The sequence below is a fragment of the Oncorhynchus clarkii genome, chromosome 5 (genome assembly GCF_045791955.1).
Source record: "Oncorhynchus clarkii lewisi isolate Uvic-CL-2024 chromosome 5, UVic_Ocla_1.0, whole genome shotgun sequence".
Classification (NCBI taxonomy): domain Eukaryota; kingdom Metazoa; phylum Chordata; class Actinopteri; order Salmoniformes; family Salmonidae; genus Oncorhynchus; species Oncorhynchus clarkii.
This window is the reverse complement of record NC_092151.1, coordinates 36,374,624-36,402,622: the sequence shown is the minus strand read 5'-3', so window position 1 is coordinate 36,402,622 and position 27,999 is coordinate 36,374,624. Positions and strand designations below refer to the sequence as shown.

The following is a 27,999-nucleotide window of genomic DNA, read 5'->3' as shown; positions in this document are numbered from 1 at the left end:
GTCTGTCAGTATTTGTTCAGGCTTGTGATTGCATTTCAGATGGGTTTATGCAGATAGATCTTCACAGATATACTGTATGAAGAACCATCTGAAGCTCTGTTATATGTAACTAACTCATTTGACAAGGTCAACCTTGTAGTCCCAAGGTCACGATTTGTAGTTGAACAAGTCATTGCATGTGTAGATTTAATTATTATTACATTTTTTTACTTGAATTGAAAAAACGTTACATGCTCTTAGGATGCATGACTTGGACTGTGTGTCCATAGTATGACGTGATTGTGTGTCCCATAGTACGTTATACAGAGTCACCGACTGAAAGGGAACGTACAGTTATGATTATAATTACTGTTCCCTGAAAGAGGGAACAAGGTATATAACATGTTTGGCCCCACGCCGTCAGGGGTTTTGGGCTCGCTGAAGAGCGGTACTGAATTGAGAAAATGGATGCAAGCCCCGGTATTATAGGCAGGAAGGCTGTGTGTGATTTCAGCTTGATTCAAGTGAATAGGATTGGTTGTTGACTCTTCATGGTATGTTGTACCTTGTTCCCTCCTTTAGGGAACATTAGTTATATTCATAACTGTACATTATGGATGACCTAGGCATACTGACCAGCTTGACAAAAAGTCTGATTTATCCTTTTGTAGCAGGTCCAAAAATGCGAAATTGTGTCACAGCATCTGTGCCTTTTTGTAAAAAGAAATATATTCATGTAGTTCTGTCCTTGAGCTGTTCTGTATTATGTCATGTTTTATGTGGACCCCAGGAAGAGTAGCTGCTGTGTTTGCAACAGCTAATGGGGATCCTAATAAAATACCAAATAACACATTTCCACTGCTGTGTTAAGACAGAATGGGGAAGGAATGCAGCATAACAGAACATGGTCTGTGTAGAGCTCTTTGATCTTCTCTAACTTCCTGTGTTGCATGTTAAGTTCCAAGCTACTGGAAATATAGTAGATGCCATAGCAGAGCCATCAAATCCAGATCCACTGATACAGCGGGCAGCGAGGAAAGCAACAGACTAGATGAATCACTCACAGAGCAGTGTGATTGAGACACAATAGCAGAGCTCTGCATTGTGCTAGAATTTTGAGAATAGAAATCTGTGGTCTGCTGCTCCTCACCGTCGGTCCCTTTAAATGCCAGCCGGTGATTCTGTGTGCACCTTTGGTGATTAAACCCCATCTGTCTCTCTATTGGCTGGACTGGTCTGGTCTGGTTTTCCTTCCCAGTGATCCTGCTCATGAATATCCCCCAATTGGTTTTGCGTTCTCTCTCCTGACTGGAAGAAGTGGGGCTCCCTTGCACATATTCAAATACATTATCTGCATATGGTCTTCCAATTGGCTGCACTGTCTTCCTGTACTCCCTCCCAGACCTAGCTTTTCTCTACTCATGAGCTAGCCTGATCTGTGGTGCGGTGCTGTGTGCCTTGCCTTTGCTGGTGATTGTGGAGCAGGAGGGAGGGCTGTGGGGTAGACAGCAGTAGGAGGAGGAGGCTTTAGGCTGGGGCTGCCTTCAGCCATGTCAGTTTGCTGTGAGCTGGTCGGGGTATGAAAACCGGCCATGGCCATGTCGCTGAGCGCTGACGATGAGGATTACGACTCAGAGGCTGAGCAGGTTGGTTAGCGCACTGAACCCAACCCCTCGGGACAAAGAAAAGGATAGGAATGTGTATGTGTGTGAGGCACGGTGAATTGAGCTGAGCATTGGTAGATGTTGTGTGGAACTGGAGCCACCTAAAGAGATGCCGTTTCTCCTTTCTCTTGTTTCTTTTCTCCCCTGTACTTTTCATTGACAGGTTGTGTGCGTGTGTGTACCTGGTAAGTGCAGGAAGAAGGCACTGAGTGTTCAGACAGCAGTGTTAGTCCACAGGGCAGCTACTGGTTGTTCCAGAACAGGAAAGAAAAATGAGATAAACAACAAGAATGTTGTGTGTGTGATCAGACAGAAAGATGCAGATTAGAGATGAATATTTAAATGGCTCGTATGGGCTTGTGTAAGCATGTATGAAGAGGGAAGAATAAATCAGATGCATTTTAATAGATTTACTGTGCCTGCGATTGTGTATGGTAAAGAGAGAAAATGAAGTTCATGTGTATCGTATGAATTGGGTTTGGCACAGCCTGCAAATTGTGCATGTAAACAGTGAGGGAGATATTGTGTTTGTGTATAGGCTCTTCAGCCACACAGTCATATCACTGACTGCATTCCACACCCCCTTCCAATTATACACAGGCTGGGTTGTGATATCATTGGATACAGTTGAATTCTTTTCCATCCTTCCACAGATGAGATGGCGGAAGATCCCCCCCCCCCCCCCCCCCGTTATTGCTGTAGATATTTACACAACCAGTTTGTATGTGGTGTTCCTGTGCAAGTTTGCAGATGTTCAATGTCAGATGAAAACATATCACCATTTCAAGGGTCTGGTTGCAGATGTTTTTACAGTGCTATGAGATATGGATAGATTGATCTGAAATAAATTACAATAAGTTGTTCAGTCAGTCACTTGTGAATTCCTTGTCCTTTTTGAGTTTTTGTTGTATCAAGAGCAAGTTTCATAGGCTTGTAAATCCAGAAGATTACAATAGAAAGTGCCAGTGCAGTCAATGTTTGGACAGCAGTTGGCAACAAGCCTTTTTGATCCCCGTTAACATGAATATTCAGGAAGTAGCCTAAAATAAATATGGTGACGTGATAACGATTAATCTTTTTCTGACCGTGCCCCTGGGCGATCACAGTGCCTCAGGTTCTGAGAGCTCTGCATCTATTATTCCTCGCTCGCTTTTTCCTCTTGAGGTTTTCCAGCAGTATTTTATCTAAGATCCAGACGTCTGTTTGTACTGTATGACTGGGAGTGCGTGGGTATGGCCAATGCACATTGAGTAGGTCCTCCTGTGCTTAGCTGTAGTGCAGTAGATTATTATGCTGTGGCATCTGCTTCTACTCCTCTGCTGAACCTCAGCTTTGCTGAGCTAAGGAATAAGCCTGCTTAGTATCGCACATCTTCATACCTTACATAATATGCGTCTGTGGTCTGGGAATGCATTACATAGTTTACAGATAACAAACCTGTTGTCAAACTACTAGGCATTAAAGGCTTTGTTGCTGATGAGATGGAGAGGCTACACTTCTGATGTCATTGCATGTCCTTGCAAGGAGATGGCATGCTCCCTATACAATCTCAATTGGAATATGATGAGGAACATCTGTCACTGAAAGTGATCCTAGCTTCCTGTGACTGTGATTATGGTAACTGAGACTCTCTTCCTCTATGTCGAGGGAGATTTAACCCCTTCTGTCACTGCTCTACAGGAATCTCATTGTGCGTTTATCCCTTCAAGGGGTGTTGCATCCAGACATGGTGGGAGACCAAGGTGATTATGGAGACAATGTGGTGGGCTGTCTGGAAAATCTTTTCTCATGAGAGGTCTGTGGTCCTTTGGCCTCCTGGCCCGAGGTATGATCTGACAGTGATAGAGCTACTCTTTTAAGGCAGGTTAACTTCAAGATCACTAAATGATGTCAGGTAATCAGTTACATAAGGGAATCTGATGGATGATACATCAGTGTCTTGTTGCTTGTGACGTACACTACATGACCAAAAGTATGTGGACACCTGCTCGTCGAACATCTCATTCCAAAATCTTGAACATTAATAGGGAGTTGGTCCCACCCTTTGCTGCTATAGCAGACTCCACTCTTCTGAGCTCTCTACTAGATGTTTGAACATTTATGCGGGGACTTGCTTCCATTCAGCCACGAGCGTTAGTGAGGTCGGGCACTGATGTTGGGCGATTAAACCCGGCTTGCAGTCTGCGTTCCAATTCATCCCAAAGGTGTTCGATGGGGTTGAGTTCAGGGCTCTGTGCAGGCCAGTCAAGTTCTTCCACACCGATCTCGACCTCGCTTTGTGGCTACAAAGTTGGAAGCACGGAATCATCTAAAATGTCATTGTATGCTGTAGAGTTAAGATTTCCCTTCACTGAAACTAAGGGGCCTAGCCCGAACCATGAAAAACAGCTCCAGGCCATTATTCCTCCTCCACCAAACTTTACAGTTGGAACTGTACATTGGGGCAGGTAGTGTTCTCCTGGCATCGGCCAATCCCAGATGGTGAATCGTCATTCATCACTGCAGAGAAAGTGTTTTTCCACTGCTCCAGACTCCAATGGCGACGAGCTTTACACCACTCCAGCCGACGCTTGGCATAGCACCTTGTGATCTTAGGCTTGTGTGCGACTGCTGGGCCATGGAAACGCATTTCATGAAGCTCCCCTACGAACAGTTCTTGTGCTGATGTTTCTTCCAGAGGCAAGTTTTGCAACCGATGACAGACGATGTTTACGTGCTTCAGCACTCAACAGTCCTGTTTTGTGAGCTTGTGTGGCCTACCACTTCGCGGCTGAGATGTTGTTTATCCTAGACATTTCCACCTCACAATAACAGTACTTACAGTTGACCGGGACAGCTATAGCAGGGCTGACAAACTGACTTGTTGGAAAGCTGGCATCGTATGACGGTGCCATGTTGAAAGTCACTGAGCTCTTCAGTCCAATTCTACTGCCAATGTTTGTCTATGGAGATTGCATGTCAGTGTGCTTGATTTTTATAGATCTGTCAGCAATGGGTGTGGCTGAAATAGGGGTGTCCACATACTTTTGTGTATATATGGTGTTAGCCAAGGAGGTGACCGGTGACACAGGACAGGTCATGGAGCACTGTACATGTCCATGCTTTGTTTAGTTTTAGCAGTTCCTTGGATCAGTCAGACCCCCATTCTATAGTACTAACAGAGTCCCTCGGATTCCACCACTGATTTAGATTTCCCCCAATATCCAAAATAATCCTCTCTGGCTGTTTCCTGGATCTCTGATCACCCCAGCCTGGACACTCTGCTTAGTGTCCACTTGTTTGAGGATAAGTCTAAAACAAGGCAAGGATCTATCCTCGGACCCTGCTGTTCATTTGTGTTTTCTCTGTAGTAGCTGGGCTTGTTACTGAACCTGATTTCTTTGTGTATGACAGTAAAACATTCTTCTGATGACTATAACATTTGTTGGCACCTTCAATTCTTGCACATTTTCCCGTAAAAAGTATATTTCAACACTGTTTGCTCAGGTAAATTTGCTGAACTGCTAAACTTGGACCCAATCAGAACTCCTGTACATACCCCTCGTGATGAAGGCAGCCAATGGCCTGCTTCTATGTAGGATGTAAACGCATGTTCACGTGAAAACTGTGATAAAGAGGATCATCTAGCTAGCCCCCAAAGACTGAAATAAGATGCATATCTGTTTTTGATTTTTGACCTGAATTCATGTTTCACTTTTTCAGCATCTCCTTTCAGGAAAGCAAACTTCCTTTCATTAAGGCACATGTCCAAGTCATTAGACACCCAGGGCTTGTAGTTGGGAAATACTCTTAACAGTTTTTGTGTTAATGACGGTGTACTCACAGAACTGGATGTATGATGTGATGCTGTCTGTCGACTCATGGGGATTCCTGCACGAATCAAAGAACACCTCCCAGTCTGTGACATCAAAGCTCCTCCCTGCCCCCTTCTGTCTATACCTGAATGGATTTCTCCACAGGTGTTTAGTGTTTCACCTACTGCCTATATCTCGGATGCGCTGCACACTGCCTTCTATGTGTCATCTACATTGCCATAACAATGTAGTTGAGTGATGAAACCGGTGACGTACTGTTGCAGACTGGGGAGGTGTGCGGAGAGGGAGAGCGAATTTAAAATCCTCAAGCACAGTCAGGTCAGCCGATGGTGAAAGAGCTGCATTGAAGCATTGAAACAGTCCTGGCAACAGCTTGCTTATTGTTAAGTCCAGGCACATAGACCAGAGTAATGGTAACCTGTCCAAACTCGCGGGGTAGTTAGAATGGCCTGAATGATACAACGAGATTCTCAGTCTCTGGTGAACAATTGTTCAATGACATTACACTGCGTGGACAAGCATTTCGCTACACTCGCGCATTAACATCTACTAACCATGTGTGTGTGCCCAATAAAATGTGGTTTGTATTATCTACAAAGATGCATAGCCCCCCCGGCTATTGATTTATGTGTTGTTTTGTCTCAATCTGTTCTAATAACATTGTATCCATCTATGTTCACATCAATATTGTCCTGCGTGAGCCACGTTTCTGTAAAGCAGATTTTTAGATATCTTCTCCTAAAGGATTTAGCCGCTAACTCATCCAGGTTATGATGTAGTGACTGCACGTTTGACAGGGTGATCACCGGGGAGCGGGTGATGGCTTCCCTACCTCCGTAGTCTGTTGCTAATACCACCTCTTGAGCCTCGCTGCTGCTTCTTCTTCTTTACGTTTTGACAAGGCCAGGCTGCTTTCGAGCAGGAACTCACAGGAATAGATGATGATGGTTGATTTATTGATTTACTCACTGACTATAGTGGTTGCTCCGCTAAATATTTAGCGATTATGCTGCGGGACTTAGAGGTAATTTGTGGTTTAGTACAGTACCCTGCGTCACCAATTCATTGCTCCAGACCAGCGCAAGGGGGAGTTAGAGCACTGATTATGCTTTTGGGTCCTACTGTGTCTCTAACTGACAATGAATGGGCGACCATAAACCTACATAGAAACTGCTAATTGTGCACAACTTCAGTATTACTTACTGAAACTGTTGTTATACTGAGGATTTTATTATTTTATTTTTTTACGATTATTTTGCTCTTACTGTAGTACTGTAGCCCACTCCCGACCGGTCACATTGTACAGTGCCTGAGTGGTGCAATTGTCTAAGACACTGCATAGCAGTGCAAGCTGTGTTGTTACCAATGCTGGTTCAATACCCGTGCCGGCCTTGACTGGGAGACCCATGAGATGACTGTAGGTTTCTGTTTTCTCTCCCTCTAAAAACAGAAATAAATAATTCTGAATAACAAACTGGCTTTATTTACAAATTAGTAACAATGTCTCACCCCATGGCCTTTTTCTCACTCATTTTACGTTATTTGAAAACAAAATCATCTCCAAAATATTGTATTTTTTAAACAAAGTGATTATTATTAATTTAGAATTATATAAAATCCCCATGGATATTCTCACAGGTACATTATTAACCCTGTTATTAGCAGGACAATATATCATGGCTCCCGAGTGGCACACAATGGTTTTGCCTTGCAGTTCTCCAGCTGTATCCACTGAAAGCGCACAAGGTTCAAGGCACAAGGGCAGGGGGCACGGGATGGGCCACAGAGCCGCGCACAGAAGACAGACTAGCCCATGGGGAAGGGAGGAGGAGGAAGGGGGAGGGAGGGTGGACCGCCACACTGGGTAGCACAGAGCAACACTTTAAGGGGCATTGCACTAATAATGGCACTGACTAGGGAAACATTTCCACTGTGCTTAGTGTCAGTCTGCACATTCAAACTAAAACAATGTAACTAATAATGGCATCTTTATGCTTTCGCTAATAAAATTTATGATAAGAAATACTCTTTCAAAATGCTGATGTTTATTTGGTTATGGATCCATAACGAATTACTATGGGAATAAATATCACTGAAATATCCTCCAATCCTCTATATGTAATTATTGGCGGAGAGTCTTTCATATTTTTCGAAACACTGTAGCCCTACTGTAGTTGTAGCTCTTATTTAAAGAGCATAAAGTTCGAAGCAATAGGATTTGAAACAATAGCCTACAACTATTTTAGCACCATTTAGCGCTGCTCTGAGACAAGCATGGGGTCTGGTCTTGATAAATCAAAGAGATTTTTATTTTCACTGAATCTCCTTTTGAGTATTGGTTAGATTACAATTAGGGTGTATAAATGTTATGCTCTTAGAATAATCTTTATTTAACTTGGCAAGTCAGTTAAAACCTCTTACTTCTACCCCCTCCTTTTTTGAAAATTCTGTTAAAAATCGCGCAACTTTTCAGCGTCCTGCTACTCATGCCAGGAATATAGTATATGCATATGATTAGTATGTGTGGATAGAAAACACTCTGAAGTTTATAAAACTGGTTAAATCACGGCTGTGACTATAACAGATCGTGTGTTTCATTGAAAAACGCAAGAAAAACTGCTCTCTGAAAGCAAAAAAAAAATTTCCATAAGTCACTTCCACCAGTTGTTAAAAGAGAACAGAATTTAATGGGAATCTGCCTGCAATTCATACAAATTCCGCACGATGGCGCCATTGTCCTAATTTTCAATTGAATTAATTGTTGGAAAATCCATCCATCTGACCTCCATTTTCCCAGTCTTCACCCGGATGCAGTTGTGGGAGATATCAGATGGCATTGTTTTTGCAAGTGAAGACCTATTGAAGAGACATCGCCCTGTAATCATTTTGATAGATTATAAACGTTTACTAATACCTAAAGTTGGATTACAAAAGGATTTCGAAGTGTTTTGTGAAAGTTTATCGTCGACTTTTTTAATTTTAAAAAATTACGCAGCGTTTAAAAACGATGATTTTTTCTGAATGACACAACTTCCATACAAAGCTATTTTGGGTATATATGGACCGATTTAAACGAAAAAAAGACCCAATAGTGATGTTTATGGGGCATATAGGAGTGCCAAGAAAGAAGCTCGTCTAAGGTAATGAATGTTTTATATTTTATTTCTGCGTTTTGGGTAGCGCCGGCTATCGCAAAATCTGTTGTTTACGTGTCGAGCTGGCATTTTGGGGGGTGCATGCTATCAGATAATAGCTTCTGATGCTTTCGCCGAAAAGCATTTTAAAAATCTGACTTGCTGGCTAGGTTCACAACGAGTGTAGCTTTAATTCAATACCCTGCTTGTGAATTTTGATCAAAGATTGAGTTGTAACGAGTACATTTAGCATTTAGCGTAGCGCATTTGCATTTCCAGGGGCATACTTGAGACGTCTGCGTCTCAAGTATGGTCAAGAAGTTAAGAACAAATTCTTATTTACAAGGACAGCCTACTCCTTCCTCCCGGTCGGGGAATTGAACCACGGTCTCCCGCGTGCCCGCACGACACTGGGATTCTTTAGCTAAATAGCCCAGTACTGTAGCCTACTCCCGACCGTCACGTTGTACAGCGCCATATTTTCCGTTCCATCTTAATGGAAACCTAGAGGTTTTTTTTTTGGGGGGGGGGGGGGGGGGGGGGAGAGAAACACCATAATATTAATCTAATTAATTAAGCAACATTTCTTAAAATCAGTCCCATATACTAGGTTTTAAATTCTCTAGTACAGCCAATGTTGAAGGCCATCAAATGCTTCTCAAAGATGCCCTCTGGTGGTGAAACTAGCATTAATGGTACCAGTGGTTGGCACTTAAATAACGTGCCATAGAATTCTGCGGCACCTGTGCCGCAGTACGATGCAACTTTTAAAGGATGAACCACTGTACATACAACCTCCGGTAGTGATTGTAAAGTTTTTTGCATATCACAGCAATTGAGATTAAGAGGGTCACACATGCCACGTACAATCCACTTTCAAATTTGCAATGCACTTGGACTTAGACAAAACAAAATTCAGCGATATCACTATGAACAAACCAACAATTGACGCAGGTGAGCTCAGGGTCTGGCAGCAGTGCATATGCTACACGTATAGCGTACCTTGCCATACAATCTTCTCTAAAAAACAGCAGGGAGAAATGTTTACACTGTGCTCTGCAATAAGATGATCAGTGTTTGATTTCTAATCCAGTTGAGTTATCAAATGTCAGCAGCTGCCTAATTCCATTGTGGGCATGCAGCATGTTTGATGCATTGGAATATAGACTATGCTATGGAGAATGATAGTCTCCAGGATTATAGAAAAGGCAGTTGTGAAATTGAGTTTCAAATACTTAAATGTTGACAGTGCCAAATTCTTGCCACATATTATTTTACCAACTATTACTGAGTATGAGGCATGTTTTCCATAATGTACGTTTCATGCGTATACATTTGTCACTATATATCGTGTATATCGTGCCCCCCCCTTCTCACAAATCAGGTTTTTACAACGGTCATAAATACCTGGTAGAAACTGCCATGTAGTATTGAGGGAGAGAGTCTATGGAGAACAAAGAGCTTCTCTTTAGAAACTCCTAATCCCCAAAATGGGAGAATTAAACAGTATTTATATTTTTGAGAATGTGGGAATGGTCCGTAGACAGTTAAGGGACAGTCATGTCGAGTGTGTTTCATTTGGTGATCTCATGAAGGACAGGAAACGAAACACACAACTATTTCTCTTAATGTGTACATATTCCAGCTGTTAGGTTTACATCTGAAGGTTGTATAAGATGAATAAGTATAAGAATACTTTTGAAAAGATAACAATGTGATTTATTCTTCTAAATAAGAATTTGTTGTTTTATGGTAACTTATGCACTGTCAGTAGCCACGCCCAGGTGGGCACAAATATGACAAGATGGCCCTTTTCTACCCAAGTGTAAAAGCCCTCGTGACGCAATTCACACCAGACCACCAAACCACGGTGTAAGCTAAGGTTGCAAATAGTTGAATTTCCAAGACTAGAAAACATGCAGCTGACGCAACATGTGAAATGGTTAAGAACTACAGCTCTATAGGCCCTGGAGGCCATACAGCGTGTAGCATTGGCTACACGGCTGGAAATTGTTCAACTCTGAGACTATCGATCACTACAGAATAAGAGCAAATCCTAGGTGTAGAATTACTAGTCTGCAGCTGGAAATTAAGTCTAGTACAAGAATACTGACAACCACGGAAGCATCTATTCTATACAACGACCATCTGTATGCCTGACGTATCCATTACAACAGACACTATCCAGAGCCGCTGCGAAAGCGACAACCATGAAAGACATTGTGACTTCTGGGGAAGTTAATCAGAGGCTCTCTGATGAACTGACTCTCCAGCAGTCAGACCGGCGATTCCAACAGAGAAGACAACAACGACATATGAACGTAAATATATACATACAACTTTTCTCGAATGAGCTGCCGTTCATGTGCAAAGGATTAGCATTTCAATTAATATAATTATCAGCTGTATGTAGTGAATCCATTTTGTCTTTCCTGCTCTTTTATCTGTCCCCACCCCTTTCCATTGTCTACCAAGCCGTCATGCCTGTTTAGCCCACTTGAGACTTATCAATGCATTGTGTTAGTAACCAATATCAACTGTTTATGTATTTCTGTGATTTATTTAGTTAGTAAATAAATAATTAAGCCAATTTGTATATTGCTGATTCATCATTTAGGCTAAGGTTCGAGAAGGTAATGAGAACTCAGGTAATAATGCTACATTAATAGAAGACTAATCAATAAGATATGATAATACTGAAGAGTCGATTCGGGAAAGAGAGACTCCTGTGGTGAAGTGCTTCGACTTCCTAGTTAATTAAAGTTTACATGATTAGTTTAATCACATAATAATAATTACACAGAAAAAATTTCTTTGATAATACAACAGTCTTCACATTAATGAATAGTCAGACACAACACATTTGAACAAGGAACACAATCAATTTGAGTGTTTCACCATGTATTTCGTATGGACAAAACTGCTCTCTGATGCCGCTGTTCTTATAAGCCGAGTCGTTGCGCAATTGCATGTGAAAACAGATTTTTGACTGGCCACCATTCAAAAGATAATACCAGCTTTTTTGTGCTGCTAAATTCTTAAAATGAAGCACGTCAACCTGCATTCCAACCGGTGTAGCCTACCAGGCATACATAGGCGCGGTGCATGAGTTTCAAGTTTGGGGGAAGATAATTTTCACCATAAATGCACCTTTTATAATGAAGCATTCCATTCCATGTTTCATCACATTTGCAGACTTGTGTAAGGTAGCCCACTATTTTGCAATGTGATGAGTAGATTGAATAGTCATAATTTAGGCTAATAATGTAACTCAATCACTGTTTGCAAAAAAGACCGTTCAATGCATGGCTGAGCGTGTAGAGTAGGCCTGGGCTATATCAGATGCGTCTCTTCTTCCTGCTGGAGGAATAAATTATTGTCCAAAAACAAACTTAAGTAGCACTGACCCAACATTGATAAATAGTGAATATGTGCAGTGCGCACTCACCAGGGATATTGCCTATGCTCTCCACTATTCGCTCAATTAAGTTGATCATTTTGATAACTGAAAGAGCTATTAGTCTTTATTCTTCCCTGCAATAACCATTTGCTTTCCAAACTGTTTTCCCGCGATTTGTATTTTACATTTTTGAAATATGCCTGGCTTGGCCTCTAGCCTACTTTTCAGACAGTCGCAACACAACAATAATCCTTTCCTTACGACTGTAGGCAATGCGATTTAAAACAATACACAACCACATTTAAAAAATAAAAAAAAGATAATGATCGTCTGTGGTCAAATCTGATCCTCTGCGGTACCCTGTTTTGAATGATTTTATTTACTTATTTATGGACAGGAGTAGGCTAATTCGGCTATTTAATTTTGGCATTTTAATTGTATTTACTTTAGAGAAAGCTTAGTTTCCCCTCGCCTTATGAACTTGCCGCCTATGCTTGCATATTAAAAACGGAACCGCACGTAACCTACATTAGCTATTCGAGTGCAGGCTACAGATTTTTATAATTTTCTGTGGGCCATTATCAATCAAAAAATTATTCCACACCTACAGTACCAGTCAAAAGTTGACACACCTATTCATTCAAGGGTTTTTCTTTATTTTTACTATTTGCTACATTGTAGAATAATAGTGAAGACATCAAAACTATAGCAACCAATTTTTTAAACAAATCTAAATATATTTTATTTTTGAGATTCTTCAAAGTTTCCACAGCTTTGCATGCTCTTGGCATTAACTCAACCAGCTTCATGAGGTAGTCACCTGGAATGCATTTCAATTAACAGGTGTGCCTGGTTAAAAGTTCATCTGTGCAATTCCTTTCCTCCTTAATGCATTTGAGGCAATCAGTTGTGTTGTGACAAGGTAGGATTGGTATACAGAATATAGCCCTATTTAGTAATGATCAAGTCCATATTATGGCAAAAGCAGCTCAAATAAGCAAAGCGAAACGACAGTCTACCATTACTTTAAGACATGAAGGTCAGTCAATCCGGGAACATTTCAAGAACATTGAAAGTATCTTCCAAATAAAATAAAATCAAATCAAATTTTATTTGTCACATACACATGGTTAGCAGATGTTAATGTGAGTGTAGCGAAATGCTTGTGCTTCTAGTTCCGACAATGCAGTAATAACCAACAAGTAATCTAGCTAACAATTCCAAAACTACTACCTTATAGACACAAGTGTAAGGGGATAAAGAATATGTACATAAAGATATATGAATGAGTGATGGTACAGAGCGGCATAGGCAAGATACAGTAGATGGTATTGAGTGCAGTATATACATATGAGATGAGTATGTAAACAAAGTGGCATAGTTAAAGTGGCTAGTGATACATGTATTACATAAAGATGCAGTAGATGATATAGAGTACAGTATATGCATATACATATGAGATGAATAATGTAGGGTGTGTAAACATTATATTAGGTAGCATTGTTTAAAGTGGCTAGTGATATATTTTACATAATTTCCCATCAATTCCCATTATTAAAGTGGCTGGAGTTGAGTCAGTGTGTTGGCAGCAGTCACACAATGTTAGTGGTGGCTGTTTAACAGTCTGATAGCCTTGAGATAGAAGCTGTTTGTCAGTCTCTCGGTCCCAGCTTTGATGCACCTGTACTGACCTCGCCTTCTGGATGATAGCGGGGTGAACAGGCAGTGGCTCGGGTGGTTGTTGTCCTTGATGATCTTTATGGCCTTCCTGTGACATCGGGTGGTGTAGGTGTCCTGGAGGGCAGGTAGTTTGCCCCCGGTGATGCGTTGTGCAGACCTCACTACCCTCTGGAGAGCCTTACGGTTGTGGGCGGAGCAGTTGCCGTACCAGGCGGTGATACAGCCCGGCAGGATGCTCTCGATTGTGCATCTGTAGAAGTTTGTGAGTGCTTTTGGTGACAAGCCAAATTTCTTCAGCCTCCTGAGGTTGATGAGGCGCTGCTGCGCCTTCTTCACGATGCTGTCTGTGTGGGTGGACCAATTCAGTTTGTCTGTGATGTGTACACCGAGGAACTTAAAACTTACTACCCTCTCCACTACTGTTCCATCAATGTGGATAGGGGGGTGTTCCCTCTGCTGTTTCCTGAAGTCCACAATTATCTCCTTAGTTTTGTTGACGTTGAGTGTGAGGTTATTTTCCTGACACCACACTCCGAGGGCCCTCACCTCCTCCCTGTAGGCCGTCTCGTCGTTGTTGGTAATCAAGCCTACCACTGTTGTGTCGTCCGCAAACTTGATGATTGAGTTGGAGGCGTGCGTGGCCACGCAGTCGTGGGTGAACAGGGAGTACAGGAGAGGGCTCAGAACTCACCCTTGTGGGGCCCCAGTGTTGAGGATCAGCGGGGTGGAAATGTTGTTGCCTACCCTCACCACCTGGGGGCGGCCGGTCAGGAAGTCCAGTACCCAGTTGCACAGGGCGGGGTCGAGACCCAGGGTCTCGAGCTTGATGACGAGCTTGGAGGGCACTATGGTGTTAAATGCCGAGCTGTAGTCGATGAACAGCATTCTCACATAGGCATTCCTCTTGTCCAGATGGGTTAGGGCAGTGTGCAGTGTGGTTGAGATTGCATCGTCTGTGGACCTATTTGGGCGGTAAGCAAATTGGAGTGGGTCTAGGGTGTCAGGTAGGGTGGAGGTGATATGGTCCTTGACTAGTCTCTCAAAGCACTTCATGATGACGGAAGTGAGTGCTACGGGGCGGTAGTCGTTCCGCTCAGTTACCTTAGCTTTCTTGGGAACAGGAACAATGGTGGCCCTCTTGAAGTATGTGGGAACAACAGACTGGGATAGGGATTGATTGAATATGTCCGTAAACACACCATCCAGCTGGTCTGTGCATGCTCTGAGGGCGCGGCTGGGGATGCCGTCTGGGCCTGCAGCCTTGCGAGGGTTGACACGTTTAAATGTTTTCCTCACGTCGGCTGCAGTGAAGGAGAGTCCGCATGTTTTAGTTGCGGGCCGTGTCAGTGGCACTGTATTGTCCTCAAAGCAGGCAAAAAAGTTATTTAGTCTGTCTGGGAGCAAGACATCCTGGTCCGTGACGGGGCTGGTTTTCTTTTTGTAATCCGTGATTGACTGTAGACCCTGCCACATACCTCTTGTGTCTGAGCCGTTGAATTGAGATTCTACTTTGTCTCTATACTGACGCTTAGCTTGTTTGATTGCCTTGCGGAGGGAATAGTTACACTGTTTGTATTCGGTCATGTTTCCGGTCACCTTTCCCTGATTAAAAGCAGTGGTTCGGGCTTTCAGTTTCACGCGAATGCTGCCATCAATCCACGTTTTCTGGTTTGGGAATGTTTTAATCGTTGCTATGGGAACAACATCTTCAACGCACGTTCTAATGAACTCGCTCACCGAATCAGCGTATTCGTCAATGATGTTGTCTGACGCAATACGAAACATATCCCAGTCCACGTGATGGAAGCAGTCTTGGAGTGTGGAATCAGATTGGTCGGACCAGTGTTGAACAGACCTCAGCGCGGGAGCTTCTTGTTTTAGTTTCTGTCTGTAGGCAGGGATCAACAAAATGGAGTCGTGGTCAGCTTTTCCGAAAGGAGGGCGGGGCAGGGCCTTATATGCGTCGTGGAAGTTAGTCGCAAAAACCATCAAGCACTATGATGAAACTGGTTCTCATGTTGACCGAAACAGGAAAGGAAGAACCAGAGTTAACTCTGATGCAGAGCACAAGTTCATTAGAGTTACCAGCCTCAGAAATGGCAGCCCATATAAATGCATTCCAGAGTTAAAGTAACAGAAACATCAACTGTTCAGAGGACACTGCGTGAATCAGGCCTTCATGGTCAAATTGCTGTAAAGAAACCAGTACTTCAGGACACCAATAAGAAGAAGAGACTTGCTTGGGCCAAGAAACACGAGCAATGAACATTAGACCAATGGAAATCTGTCCTTTGTTCTGTTAAGTCCACATTTGTTTTTTTAAATTCCAACCGCTGTCTTTGTGAGACGCAGGGTAGGTGAACGGAGGATCTCCGCATGTGAGGTTCCCACCGTGAAGCATGGAGGAGTAGGTGTAATGGTGCGGGCGTGCTTTTTCTGGTGACGCTGTCAGTGATTTAATTTAGAATTCAAGGCACACTTAACCAGCATGGCTACCACCACATTCTGCAGCGATACGCCATCCCATCTGGTTTGCTCTTAGTGGGACAATCATTTGTTTTTCAACAGGACAATGACCGCAAACACACCTCCAAACTGTTAAGGCTATTTAACCAAGAAGGAGAGTGATGGAGTGCTGCATCAGATGACCTGGCTTCTGCAATCACCCGACCTCAACCCAATTGAGATGGTTTGGGATGAGTTGGACCGCAGAGTGAAGGAAAAGCAGCCAACAAGTGCTCAGCATATATGGGAACTCCTTCAAGACTGTTGGAAAAGCATTCTAAGTAAATTTGGTTGAGAGAATGCCAAGAGTGTACAAAGCTGTCAAGGCAAAGGGTGGCTACTTTGAAGAATCTCAAATATATAAAATATATTTTGATTGATTGTTTAACACTTTGGTTACTACATGATTCCATATGTATTTCATCGTTTTGATGTCTTCACTATTATTCTACAATTGAAAAAATAAATAAAGAAAAACCCTTGAATGAGTAGGTGTCCAAACTTTTGACTGATACTGTATATTAGTAGGCTATACAGTGCATTCGGAAAGTATTCAGACCCCTTGACTTTAAAAAAAATAAAAATGTTACAGCCTTACTCTAAAATGGATAAAACATTTAAAAATCCTCATCAATCTACACACAATACCCGATAATGACAAAGGGAATACAGGTTTTTAGAAATGTACATTATAAATAAACAGAAATACCTTATTTAAATAAGTATTCAGACCCTTTGCTATGAGAGTTGAAATTGAGCTCTGGTGCATCCTGTTCCCATTGATCATCCTTGAGATGTTTCTACAACTTGATTGGAGTTCACCTGTGGTAAATTCAATTGATTTAACATGATTTGGAAAGGGACCTGTCTATTCAGGTCCCACAGCTGACAGTGCATGTCAGAGCAAAAACCAAGCCATGAGGTCGAAGGAATTGTCCGTAGAGCTCCGCGACAGGATTGTGCACAGGTCTGAGGAAGGGCACCAAAAACATTCGGCAGCATTGAAGGTCACCAAGAACGTAATGGCCTCCATAATTTTTAAATGGAGGCGTTTGGAATAACTAAGACTCTTCCTAGAGCTGGCCTACCGCCAAACTGTGCATTCGGGGGAGAAGGGCCTTGGTCAGGGAGGTGACCAAGAACCCGATGGTCACTCTGACAGAACTCCAGAGTTCCTCTGTGGAGATGGGAGAACCTTCCAGAAGGGCAGCCATCTCTGCAGCACTCCACCAATCAGGCCAGACGGAAGCCACTCAGAAGTAAAAGGCACATGACTAAAGGACTCTCAGACCATGAGAAACAAGATTCTCTGGTCTGATGAAACCAAGAGTGTCTTTGGCCTGAATTCCAAGTGTCACGTTTGGAGGAAACCTGGCACCTTCCCTACAGTGAAGCATGGTAGTGGCAGCATCATGCTGTGGGGATGTTTTCAGTGGCAGAGACTGGGAGACTAGTCAGGATTGAGGGAAAGATTAATGGAGCAAAGTACAGCGAGATCCTTGATGAAAAGCTGCTCCAGAGCGCTCAGGACCTCAGACTGCGTCGAAGGTTCATCTTCCAACAGGACAACGACCCTAAGCACACAGCCAAGACAACGCAGGAGTGGCTTCTGGACAAGTCTCTGAATTTCCTTGAGTGGCCCAGCCAGAACCCGATCTAAAATCTCTGGAGAGACCTGAAAATAGCTGTGCAGTGATGCTACCCATCCAACCTGACAGAGCTTGAGAGGATCTGCAGAGAAGATTGGGAGAAAGTCCGCAAATTCAGGTGCCAAGCTTGTACTGTAGCGGCATACCCAAGAAGACTCGAGGCGGTAATTGCTGCCAAAGGTGCTTCCATAAGGTACTGAGTAAAGGGTCTGAATACTTGCGTAAATGTGATATTTCAGTTTTTTTTAATGTTGAATACATTAGCAAAAAAATGTAAACTATTTTTGCTTTGGCATTATGGGGGGTATGTAACTTGATGAGAAGGAAAAAAACAATTTAATCAATTTTAGAATAAGGCTGTAATGTAACACAATGTGGAAAGAGTCTAATGGTCTATATACTTTCAGAATGCACTGTATGTAAAGACCAGATTCAATTTGACAATAGTCTGATGGGTGAAACACATGTATTCTTCTGTGGGTTGCTGTGGAAACAAGTGCCTGTTGGATTCTTGCCACTTGCCAATGACATTACCATAATTTCCTCTTGTGTACAGCCCTCTTAAAGTGGGTATTGGTCATGCCATAACCATACATCAGTATGTTCCGTTTGGTACAGTACAAGTACAGTATGTCCCTGTGATCTATACTATGAGTAAAGGGTGGTTATGATTGCAGCATATTTTTTACAACCTCCAGTAGTCTGCCTATATAGATGAGATCACAAGTACCCTCAGTAGCTAATATCTCCTGGCCAGGCACAGCCTGTGTGTTCTTGTTTTCGTACAGTACATCTATATAACGTGTGTGTGTGTTTGTGTGTGTTTATGAGCAGCATGTACAGTATTGTCTCAGTGTTGGCTCAGCCAGTAATAACAGGAGAACATAAACTCAATAATGGAAAGTGCTTCACATCAAAGCAGTCCCCCTCCTCATCTCTCACTGTCTTCAATTGAATTTAAACTTATGCCCTCTCCCTGTTTTATTTAACACTTTGTTAAAAAAATAACAAAATGTCATGTTCTCACTTGAGTGCGGTCGGATGATGGCTTCTTCCCTGGTCCTGTGTTTTCCATAGAAAGTGGAAGTAGCTAGTTAGACCATACAGCCGAGTACAACCGGTCATAATAAAGGCTCTGCTGCTTATGACTCGGCACTTAATTGGTAACCGCTAGCATTGATTAGATGAGTAAATTCACCTGGTTTCCCTAATCAGCTGCTTATTCAGGGGTCAATACTGCAGACACTGCAGCCCACCGTAGACCTGATCCATCTGTCTCTGTACCTTTTTAGTGTTGCGCTATAAAGACACCTCTCCCTCCACTTCAGCAGCAGCGGCCTCCCAACAGACCCAAACCCAAAATGGCGGCCTCGTCTCCTGCGGCGGCGGTCAAGCTGTCGGCCAGCCGGAGCACGTCTGGCGCCAGGAGGAGAAGGACGCGTTGTCGGAAGTGCGAGGCGTGCCTGAGGACAGAGTGTGGAGAATGCCACTTCTGTAAAGACATGAAGAAGTTCGGAGGGCCAGGTCGCATGAAACAGTCCTGCATCATGAGGCAGTGTATAGCGGTAGGTCTCCGACTAATCTTAACTACAGTAAGTCTGTTTGGCTTTTTATTGTGGTATGTTTTAAATGGTCAAACTAAAACTATCCTGCAAGGGCCATTATGTGTGTGGACGTTTTAGAGTGAGTTCCTAATATGATGTTTGTGGTCTCCAGCCTGTACTGCCCCACACAGCGGTGTGTCTGGTGTGTGGAGAGGCAGGGAAGGAGGACACAGTGGAGGAAGAGGAGGACAAGTTTAACCGCATGCTCATGGAGTGCTCCATCTGCAATGAGATAGTCCATCCTCTCTGCCTCAAGGTAAACGGCTCAATGCGGTGTGTGGATGCTGTCACTGAGCCTCTCATATCTCTCTGTACGTGATCGATCGAATCAGTGTGAGCACTTATGTTACTGCAGTGTATTTGTTTATGGTTGCCCTTCCTCCTATAGAGGACTCCTATGCTGCAAATGATAAATGATAGCTCTGCTTCTTACTGTCTCACTTTTACTTGTGCTTCCTATCACCTTCACCCACTCACTACTTTGTGTTCTTTTGTTCAGGTGAAAGATTCTGGTGGAGTTGTAAATGACGAGTTGCCAAACTGCTGGGAGTGTCCAAAATGCAACCATTCAGGGAAGACAGGGAAAGTAAGCATCTATGTGGGTGTGGAACCGGAATACTCTGAATATCTAGCCTCTGTTCAAGACATCAAATGTATCGTAAAAATACTTTAGAATTAAAAGTGTCCGGAAACAAATAGGCAAAAGATATAAAGTAGTCTTCTCTTGTTTCTCACCTTTTGGCCGTCAAGCAAAAAAGAGGACCAGGGTTCAAGTACGCGTCCAACCTTCCCGGGTCGCTGCTGAAGGACTCACGATTGAACCGTGACATCAAGGAAGAGCCCGACCCGCCCAGTCTGCCAACATCACCCACTGGGACCACGGCAACCGTGGCCACAGTGAAGAGGAAGGCGGAGCGTGATGACACCCCCAAAACGAAAGCAGAGGAGTCTCCTCCTCTGAAGAAACGTTCTCCCATGCTGTCTCTGGGCGGGCTGCCCCGACCCAGGCCTGAGGACAACCCTCTGAGAAAGAAGAGGATGCTGTTCGACATCAAAGATGAGGACGAGCCTCCTGTTGTCAAGAAAAAGGTGATTTATCCAACAGACTGATCAGCCTGATCACAGATAATTACGTTTATAATGAAGTATCTGTACTGAGCATTCCTCTTGATTTAAGAAAAATTGACAAGTTTATTTAGTCAAGATTCAATTACCAAACCGTAACCCTTGCCATTTGAGAATGGTAAACCCCTTACTTGTGAAACACTACTTGGAGAAAAATGTAGAAAATTATAGGTATAAGGCCACTTCAAACTGTAAAGTGGATTGTAAGAAATGAATGTCAGAGTAACTGATCTGCTGCCTATGTTCCTTTACAGAAGAAGCCCCCAAAACCTGATGACCTTTTGATCCCCAAGCTGTTAAAGACCATCAAGCAAGAGCAAGTAGATGAGGACGACGAACACAAAGACCATGAAGATGAAGAGGAGGACAGATGCACAGGGGACAGGGTTGTAACTAAAGGGAGAAGAGACGAGGAGGAAGAGGATGGAGATGAGGAGGAGGAGAAAGATGGTGGTGTAGAGGACAGTAAAGACGGTACAGTAAAGACTATGCTGAGTCCACTGCTACGGATGTCTAGAGCCAGAGAGAGTGACCAGTCCTGCTCCAGCTCTCCCCGGGCAGGGCCCAGCAGTGTAGGGTGCGATGCCTCAGAGAAGACACCTGGCCAGCTGAAGGCACGCAAGCGCCGCCGCCTCCCCAACAAAGAGCTGAGCAAGGAGCTGAGCAAAGAGCTCAATCTGGAGATTCAGAAGACCGAGGACTGCCTGGCCAATCAGAACCGCAGACCACTGAAGAGGGAGGACAGCCCAGCCAATAACATCCGTCGACCCTTGAAAACTGAGGACTCCTTGACCAATCCGAACCGCAGACCACCAAAAACAGAGGACTCTCCTGCCAATCATAACCGCAGGCCAATTAAGACTGAGGATAGCCTATCCAATCACAACCGCCGGCCATTGAGGACCGAGGACCGCTTAGTCAATCAGAACCACAGGCCAATGAAGACAGAGCCTGAGAGCGACGGGGAGGAGCCTAAGCCCAAGCGGCCACTCAACAACTGCACCAGTGACCTTGGAGACTGGCTCCACTCCAGGGGGCGGGAATTAAACGGGACGCCCCGCCAGCTCTCGCCCCTGGGGTGGAATCGCAGCCCTCCGATCACACCCATTTGCCCACGCCCCCCTCCCTGCCGCTCACCACCCAAGTGTGTCCAGATGGAGCGTCACGTGATCCGGCCACCTCCCATCAGCCCCCCGCCAGACAGACTGCCCCTGGAAGACGGACAGACCCACATGATGCACAGGGAGGTGTGGATGGCCGTGTTCGGGCACCTCGCACACAGAGACCTTTGTGTCTGCATGCGCGTCTGCAAAACCTGGAACAGATGGTGAGTTTTCAGCTGTGGCTATCAGATAGAGCAAGGGGTCTGATACCAAGTTAAACCAGTCAGTCTTGTGAATTAGTGGGTTGTGCTTCTCATAATGGACCTTGTTCATTGGAACTACATTATGAACACTAAGCTGTAAGGCTCTCTAGCCTAGAGCTCTCACCTCAGTGTAGTCCTTCCACAGCCTTAGCTATGGCGGCTGTGTGATCGTGTGCTGACCTTCGCCCCTGCCTCCCCAGGTGCTGTGATAAGAGGCTGTGGACGCGGATCAATCTGAACCGCTGTAAGTCCATCACTCCCCTCATGCTGAGTGGCATCATCCGCAGACAGCCTGTGGCTCTGGACCTCAGCTGGACCAACATCTCCAAGAAGCAGCTCAGCTGGCTCATCAACAGGCTGCCAGGTAAACACCAGCCAGCAGTGTTGTAACTGAGGCAATGTGCAAATCCCTCTGTGCCTTTATAACAGAATGGTCTGAACTGTCGTGTGTGTGTGTGTGTGTATACAGTGAGCTGTTACACTGTATCTCTGTCCATGGTTCTGGGTACACACTGGAAACCTGATGTCACCACTACTGTCTATTACAGTGCTTCTCTGTACTGAGGGCATTGACAGGAACATATTTAATGTGACTAGTTGTGATGGGTTTATGTTTGGCAATACTGTAATGCCGTCTTTGTTTCCATGGCTGGGCGAGCTGCTCCGGCATGTCTGACGCTTGCATCTCCAGGGTTTCCTTAAGTGTTTCAGCCCATTTGCTTTGTTTCTTATTAATTTATGCGGCGACTATAATTACATTTGCATAGTGATTGTTTTTGTTTCCTTGTTTTTGAAGCCTCAGGTTAACGAGCTGCTGGAGACAAATATGATTCCTTAATGGAAAATCACAATTAGTCCCCCCCCCCAACGATTGAAAATAGCAGCAGAGAATGTTACACGTTAGCTGGGACTGGCCTAGTTGGAGGGAGGGAGCCCTAATGATGTATTATTCGGGGGGGGGGGGGGGGGGGGGAATTGTGACAGTGCTAGGGTGTGTTAGCAAGAGAGAGAGTGATGTTGAGTTTTGACCCCTTGTTAACCCCTAACTGTTGTCCCTGCAGGTCTGCGGATGCTGCTGCTCTCAGGCTGCTCCTGGGTGGCTGTGTCTGCCCTCTGCACCGCCAGCTGCCCGCTGCTGAGGACCCTAGATGTCCAGTGGGTAGAGGGGCTCAAAGACGCCCAGATGAGGGACCTACTCTCACCCCCCACAGACAACAGACCAGGTATATTCCCACCATCCTCCAGTGTGTTAGAATGACCGTCTGGACACGTGGCGGGGAGTTTTGAACAGCATGTCCATGTGTTTTGCGATCCAGTCTGCTGCAGCCCATCCATGTCAGGTTTTGCTGTGCTCTCTGGTGCCCCTATGTGGCTGTCTTTACAGGCCACACAGCTGGAAACACTTGGACCTGATTGTGCTCCGAGTAAGGAAGCTTAAAAACAACTTGACACATTCAATCTCTCCGTCTCTTTCTGTCTCTCCTTCTCTAGGTCAGCTGGACAACAGGAGTAAGCTGCGGAATGTGGTGGACCTGCGTCTGGCCGGGCTGGACATCACAGACACCTCCCTGCGCCTCCTCATCCGCTACACGCCCCAGCTGACCAGGCTGGACTTGAGCTACTGCAACCACGTCACTGACCAGTCGGTCAACATCCTGACCGCGGCTGGGACCACCACCAGAGACTCGCTCACTGACATCAACCTCTCTGGTAGGAGGATACAAGGCCGTGTTACAATGCCTACTATCACTACGGACAATGACTATGTCAGAATGTCCCTACATCCTAATGTTTACTGAAAGTATTTACGACTAACAGTAACAGTACTAGTCACCAGTTAGAACATATTGGTTAGAATCCAGACACAGCCATTGACTGTCCGTTGCAACGTTCATTCGTTGCTTCATGGCATAGGTCTTGGCATGTTTCCTATTCATTGGTTCATGGCATAGGTCATGGCATGTTCCCCACTGAGAGGAATGCACCCCCCCCCCCCCCCCATAAAGACATGTAACGAGCCCATGGATGCCAATATGAATATAGGGCTGGGCGATATGGCCTTAAAATCATGTCTTGATTTTTTTTCTAACTTATGGGGCGGTTCACGATATATCTTTCTAGAACGTTTTCTCACAAACAGTCAGGAATGATCTAATGAATTCAGGGCTTGTTAAGCTAAACCTAGGCTAAATAGAATCCTTCCACAACCGTAAGACCCACTAATAATGTAATTGTTTTATTAAAATAGTTGAACCTACTTTTGTGGTGTTGCAATAATCACTGATCTGGCTTTCAAGTCTGTTAATGACAAAGCCCTTTTTGTTATAAAATTACCCAGAACCATGTGTAATGCAAATCCACTAATGATGACGAACTTATTCAGGCGGACATTATAGAAAACGAACACAGGTCTCATAAACAATATCTCAAACACAAGCCCACATGCTAGCGAGGAGCCAGCTAATATTCATATTTCAAGTATAGCCAACTTGGATCTATTTTCTTGCTAAAAAGGCAGAACAGTTGAACTGTTATGAACACACCCTCCTGTCTGTCTCCAACTGTGTGAACAGCATAACGATTCTGTTGGACCAAACCTCAAATTCAAACCGATTGTTGTCAGAGAGGAAGAAGCTCTTTTGTCATGAGTGGCAAGGGGAGGGACTTGGGGTTTGTGTGCGACTAGAAATGTGCACGCAGCACAGAAGGACACAAGACCAAAAAGACAGACATTTGGAACACCGCGCTAAAACATACATTCAAATAAATGTTATAGATTGCGCAGCCCTATATAAATAGCTTTAATTGTGCCTATTTGTGATGCTCTATTGGAGCCAATGGGGCGGAGTAAAACTAGGGCTCACAGTCTCCCCGGAGTGAAGCTCCACTACAAACCATAACTGAAACACCCCCCTCATGTTTCTCCACTCTTGAGTAGTGCCCTTAAAGGTTGGATCAATGAGAGATAGACATTCCCATTATGAGACAGTCGGGGGGAACCGTGTGGCAGTCAGACTAATGAGGTCTCTGGCACCACTGATGTCAGTCACTCACTGACGGAACCGCTTGAAAGCTTGTTAATGGAGCACTTGAAATCCCCATGCACATGACTACGGTGAGATTTTGGTTAGAATCTTATATCCTAGAAAACAAACGAGCGGTAGGTGTATAGGAGGAGCCTATCTGTCTGTATACGCACTGAAGATACTGAATGGTCTCCTATTACATCAACCTATCTTCCTCCTCCCTCCCCTCTGCAGTGTGCAACAGAGTCACGGACCAGTCGCTGGCCTACTTCAAGCGCTGTGGAAGCATCTGTCATATTGACTTGCGCTACTGCAAGCAGGTGACCAAGGAGGGCTGTGAGCGGTTCGTTGCTGAGATGTCAGTGAGTGTACAGTTTGGACTTGTAGAGGAGAAACTACTGCAGAAACTCTGCTAGCGGTTGAGAGAGAGACTGCGCTGTATACACTCCGCTAGTTAGGACACTCTTCAGAATAAGGAACCGTCAAGGGTGGCGTCATCACCATGGAGAAAGTGTTGCATTTGACATAGGACATTTTACAAGTGACTGTGGCTCTGATACTCATTGAATGCCTCTTGTGCTGCTGAAACAAGCATGTTTTCCAAAACAGGATTTTCAACATGTAAAAGGCCACCTGGCATTACTGGACATTTGACAAAGCATGTCCCCCCCCCCACCCTGTTTTGTCTATGCCAAGATATGTAAGTTCTTTTTTTATTTCTGCTAATGAACAGGCAGTGTATGTTCACAATGGTGAAGTTTGACTTCGTTTGTTTAGTATGTGCTGTTGTTGCAGTGCACAGTTTATTCATTACACATCAATATTTTTGTATCAGAAAGTGTTTCATACTTTTATGTGCAGGGTTGAATGCACTGATTTACAGTACCATTTTTGATGGACAGTATTCAATCTGTCTCTTGTTTTTTTTTATTCTTTAGACTGTAGATTTATGCCAAGAGCAGTAGCTTGTTTTCTGTACGGCTGTTTTCTAGGTCATTTATTTAAGTGCTGAGGTTCATCTTTATGCGTGTAATTGTCTGTACAGTACACAGATACGTTCTCCTTTTCATGTTTTACTCAACTTAAATTTCGAAAATATCTAGAAAAAAAAATCTATTTGTACTGTTTGACAAATAAATATTACTGTCCTTTCCAAGGTTTATCAAGTCCGTATGAGTAGGCACCAGTGACTGTTTGCAAGAGGAAGCATCATAAGGCTGATTTAAAGTCTACTACTGCATACCAAGAATCTGTCCGTCTTCATATACCAGGCCGGTGTGACATTGTCATGGTCTGTGTTGTTTTTTCACAAGGGATTCTCACACCTATGGATGCAAGTTTTAAGTAGACACTTGCTTTTGAATAAAACCAATACAGTATGTACACTGAGTGTACAAAACATTAGGAACAGCCTCAGAACAGCCTCAGTTTGTCAGGCCATGGACTCTACGAGCTGTCGATAGCGTTTCACAGGGGTGCTGGCCTATGTTTTCTCTCCAATGCTCCCCACATGCTCCCCACAGTGGCTGGATGTTCTTTGGCTGGTGGACCATTCTTGATACACACTGGAAACTGTTGTGTGAAAAACCCAGCGCCGTTGCAGTTCTTGACACTCGAACCGGTGCGCCTGACACCGACTACAATACCCCGTTAAAAGTATAGGTGGCTGGCGGCACTTTAATTGGGGAGGACGGGGCTCATAGTAACGGCTGGAACGGAATACATGGAATGGTATCCAACATGATTCCCATGTGTTTGATACCATTCCATTGACTCCTTTCCAGCCATTATTATGAGCCGTCCTCCCCGCCCAAGCCTCCTGTGGTTCAAAGGCACTAAATCTTTTGTCTTGCCCATTCACCCTCTGAATGGCATACACACACGTGTCGATTGTTTCAAGGCTTAAAAATCCTTCTTTAACCTGTCTCCTCCCTTCATCTACACTAATTGAAGTGGATTTAATAAGTGGCATCAATAAGGGATCATAGCTTTCACCTGGATTCACCTGGTCAGTCTGTTTTGGAGAAGAGCAGGAGTTACTAATGTTTTGTACATTCAGTGTATATGATCTACTGGGGTACTGTACGGTCAGTGTCTGACAGGTAACTAACTACTTTATATTATACCTTAATTACACTGGTTGTAAGTAGTGGCTTTTTTTTGTGTATGCAGGCTATTATTAGACTATATACACTGAGTGTATTAAAAAAAGGCTATGTACAGGAAATGACAAAAGTATGACTACTAGGGGCTCCTAATCAATGTTTTGATAAATCTCCTTTTTGTATGTGGACAGGTCTAACTACCAATCACCATGTCTTCCCTGTGTGGTTGGGAAATGTATTAGTATATAATTGGTTCAACTGTATATACTGTAAATCTTCCGCTTAGAGAAACTAGTTTGTGACTTTTGAGTTATTAAAAACTCATCCTAAATACCGAGCTCTCTATTTTTGGTCACTTTTTTCCCCCCACAATCGTCTTAATTTATATTTTTGTTCATAACCAGTCTGTGCAATATGTAAACAAAACATGTGTGAAATATGTTTAAAATGTCATACATTGGAGTATCTATGAATGTTTTTTAGGTTCTGAAATAAATACCTTAAATATCAAATCTAGAGTAGTATGCCATTCTGTCAACATTGCATTCATTAAACCGGGAATAAACAATTCATTGATGGTAGCCAGTCGGATACAGCAAGAAGTGTGTTAAAAAAATTACAGGATCTTTGCTTATTATTTTATGGTATAATCTTGTAATTACCAAAATAAGAAGTTCAAAGATCCAGGATTCCATTGAATGCCCATATAACTCATTATACTTTAATATCATATAGCTGCCTACAAGTGGCATCTTTTTGAGAAGTAGCAGGATTATAATGAACAAACATGTAAACACAGTGACAGAGTTCGCTACCGTGCGTGATGTATAAATGGATCCCAGCAGGTAAAAACAAGAAATTCTCCAAAGGAAAAGGAGAGAACTTTAATTGTGAGCTGTCACATGATCAGTATGTGCTCTGTTTTTGATTGGCAGAACATCATATTC

General features: G+C 43.7%; 1 protein-coding gene across 9 annotated transcripts in view; it reads left to right on the top strand.

Annotated features, from left to right (window-relative positions):
• Nucleotides 1-27,564, top strand: part of LOC139408736 (lysine-specific demethylase 2B-like) — a 55,242-nt gene extending 27,678 nt beyond the window's left edge. For 4 of the 9 annotated variants that reach the window (XM_071152998.1, XM_071152991.1, XM_071152999.1 and 1 more), the window contains 9 exons: nucleotides 19,119-19,391; nucleotides 19,543-19,686; nucleotides 19,930-20,017; nucleotides 20,173-20,519; nucleotides 20,810-21,882; nucleotides 22,122-22,285; nucleotides 22,983-23,144; nucleotides 23,413-23,631; nucleotides 25,182-27,564. In XM_071152998.1, coding sequence (XP_071009099.1) covers nucleotides 19,119-19,391; nucleotides 19,543-19,686; nucleotides 19,930-20,017; nucleotides 20,173-20,519; nucleotides 20,810-21,882; nucleotides 22,122-22,285; nucleotides 22,983-23,144; nucleotides 23,413-23,631; nucleotides 25,182-25,363 — 2,652 coding nt within the window. In that variant the 3' untranslated portion in view covers nucleotides 25,364-27,564. The remainder of the gene's footprint in view (nucleotides 1-19,118; nucleotides 19,392-19,542; nucleotides 19,687-19,929; nucleotides 20,018-20,172; nucleotides 20,520-20,809; nucleotides 21,883-22,121; nucleotides 22,286-22,982; nucleotides 23,145-23,412; nucleotides 23,632-25,181) is intronic. The other 5 variants (XM_071152997.1, XM_071152994.1, XM_071152996.1 and 2 more) reach the window with 5 other exon arrangements.
• The last annotated feature ends 435 nt before the right edge of the window (nucleotides 27,565-27,999 follow it).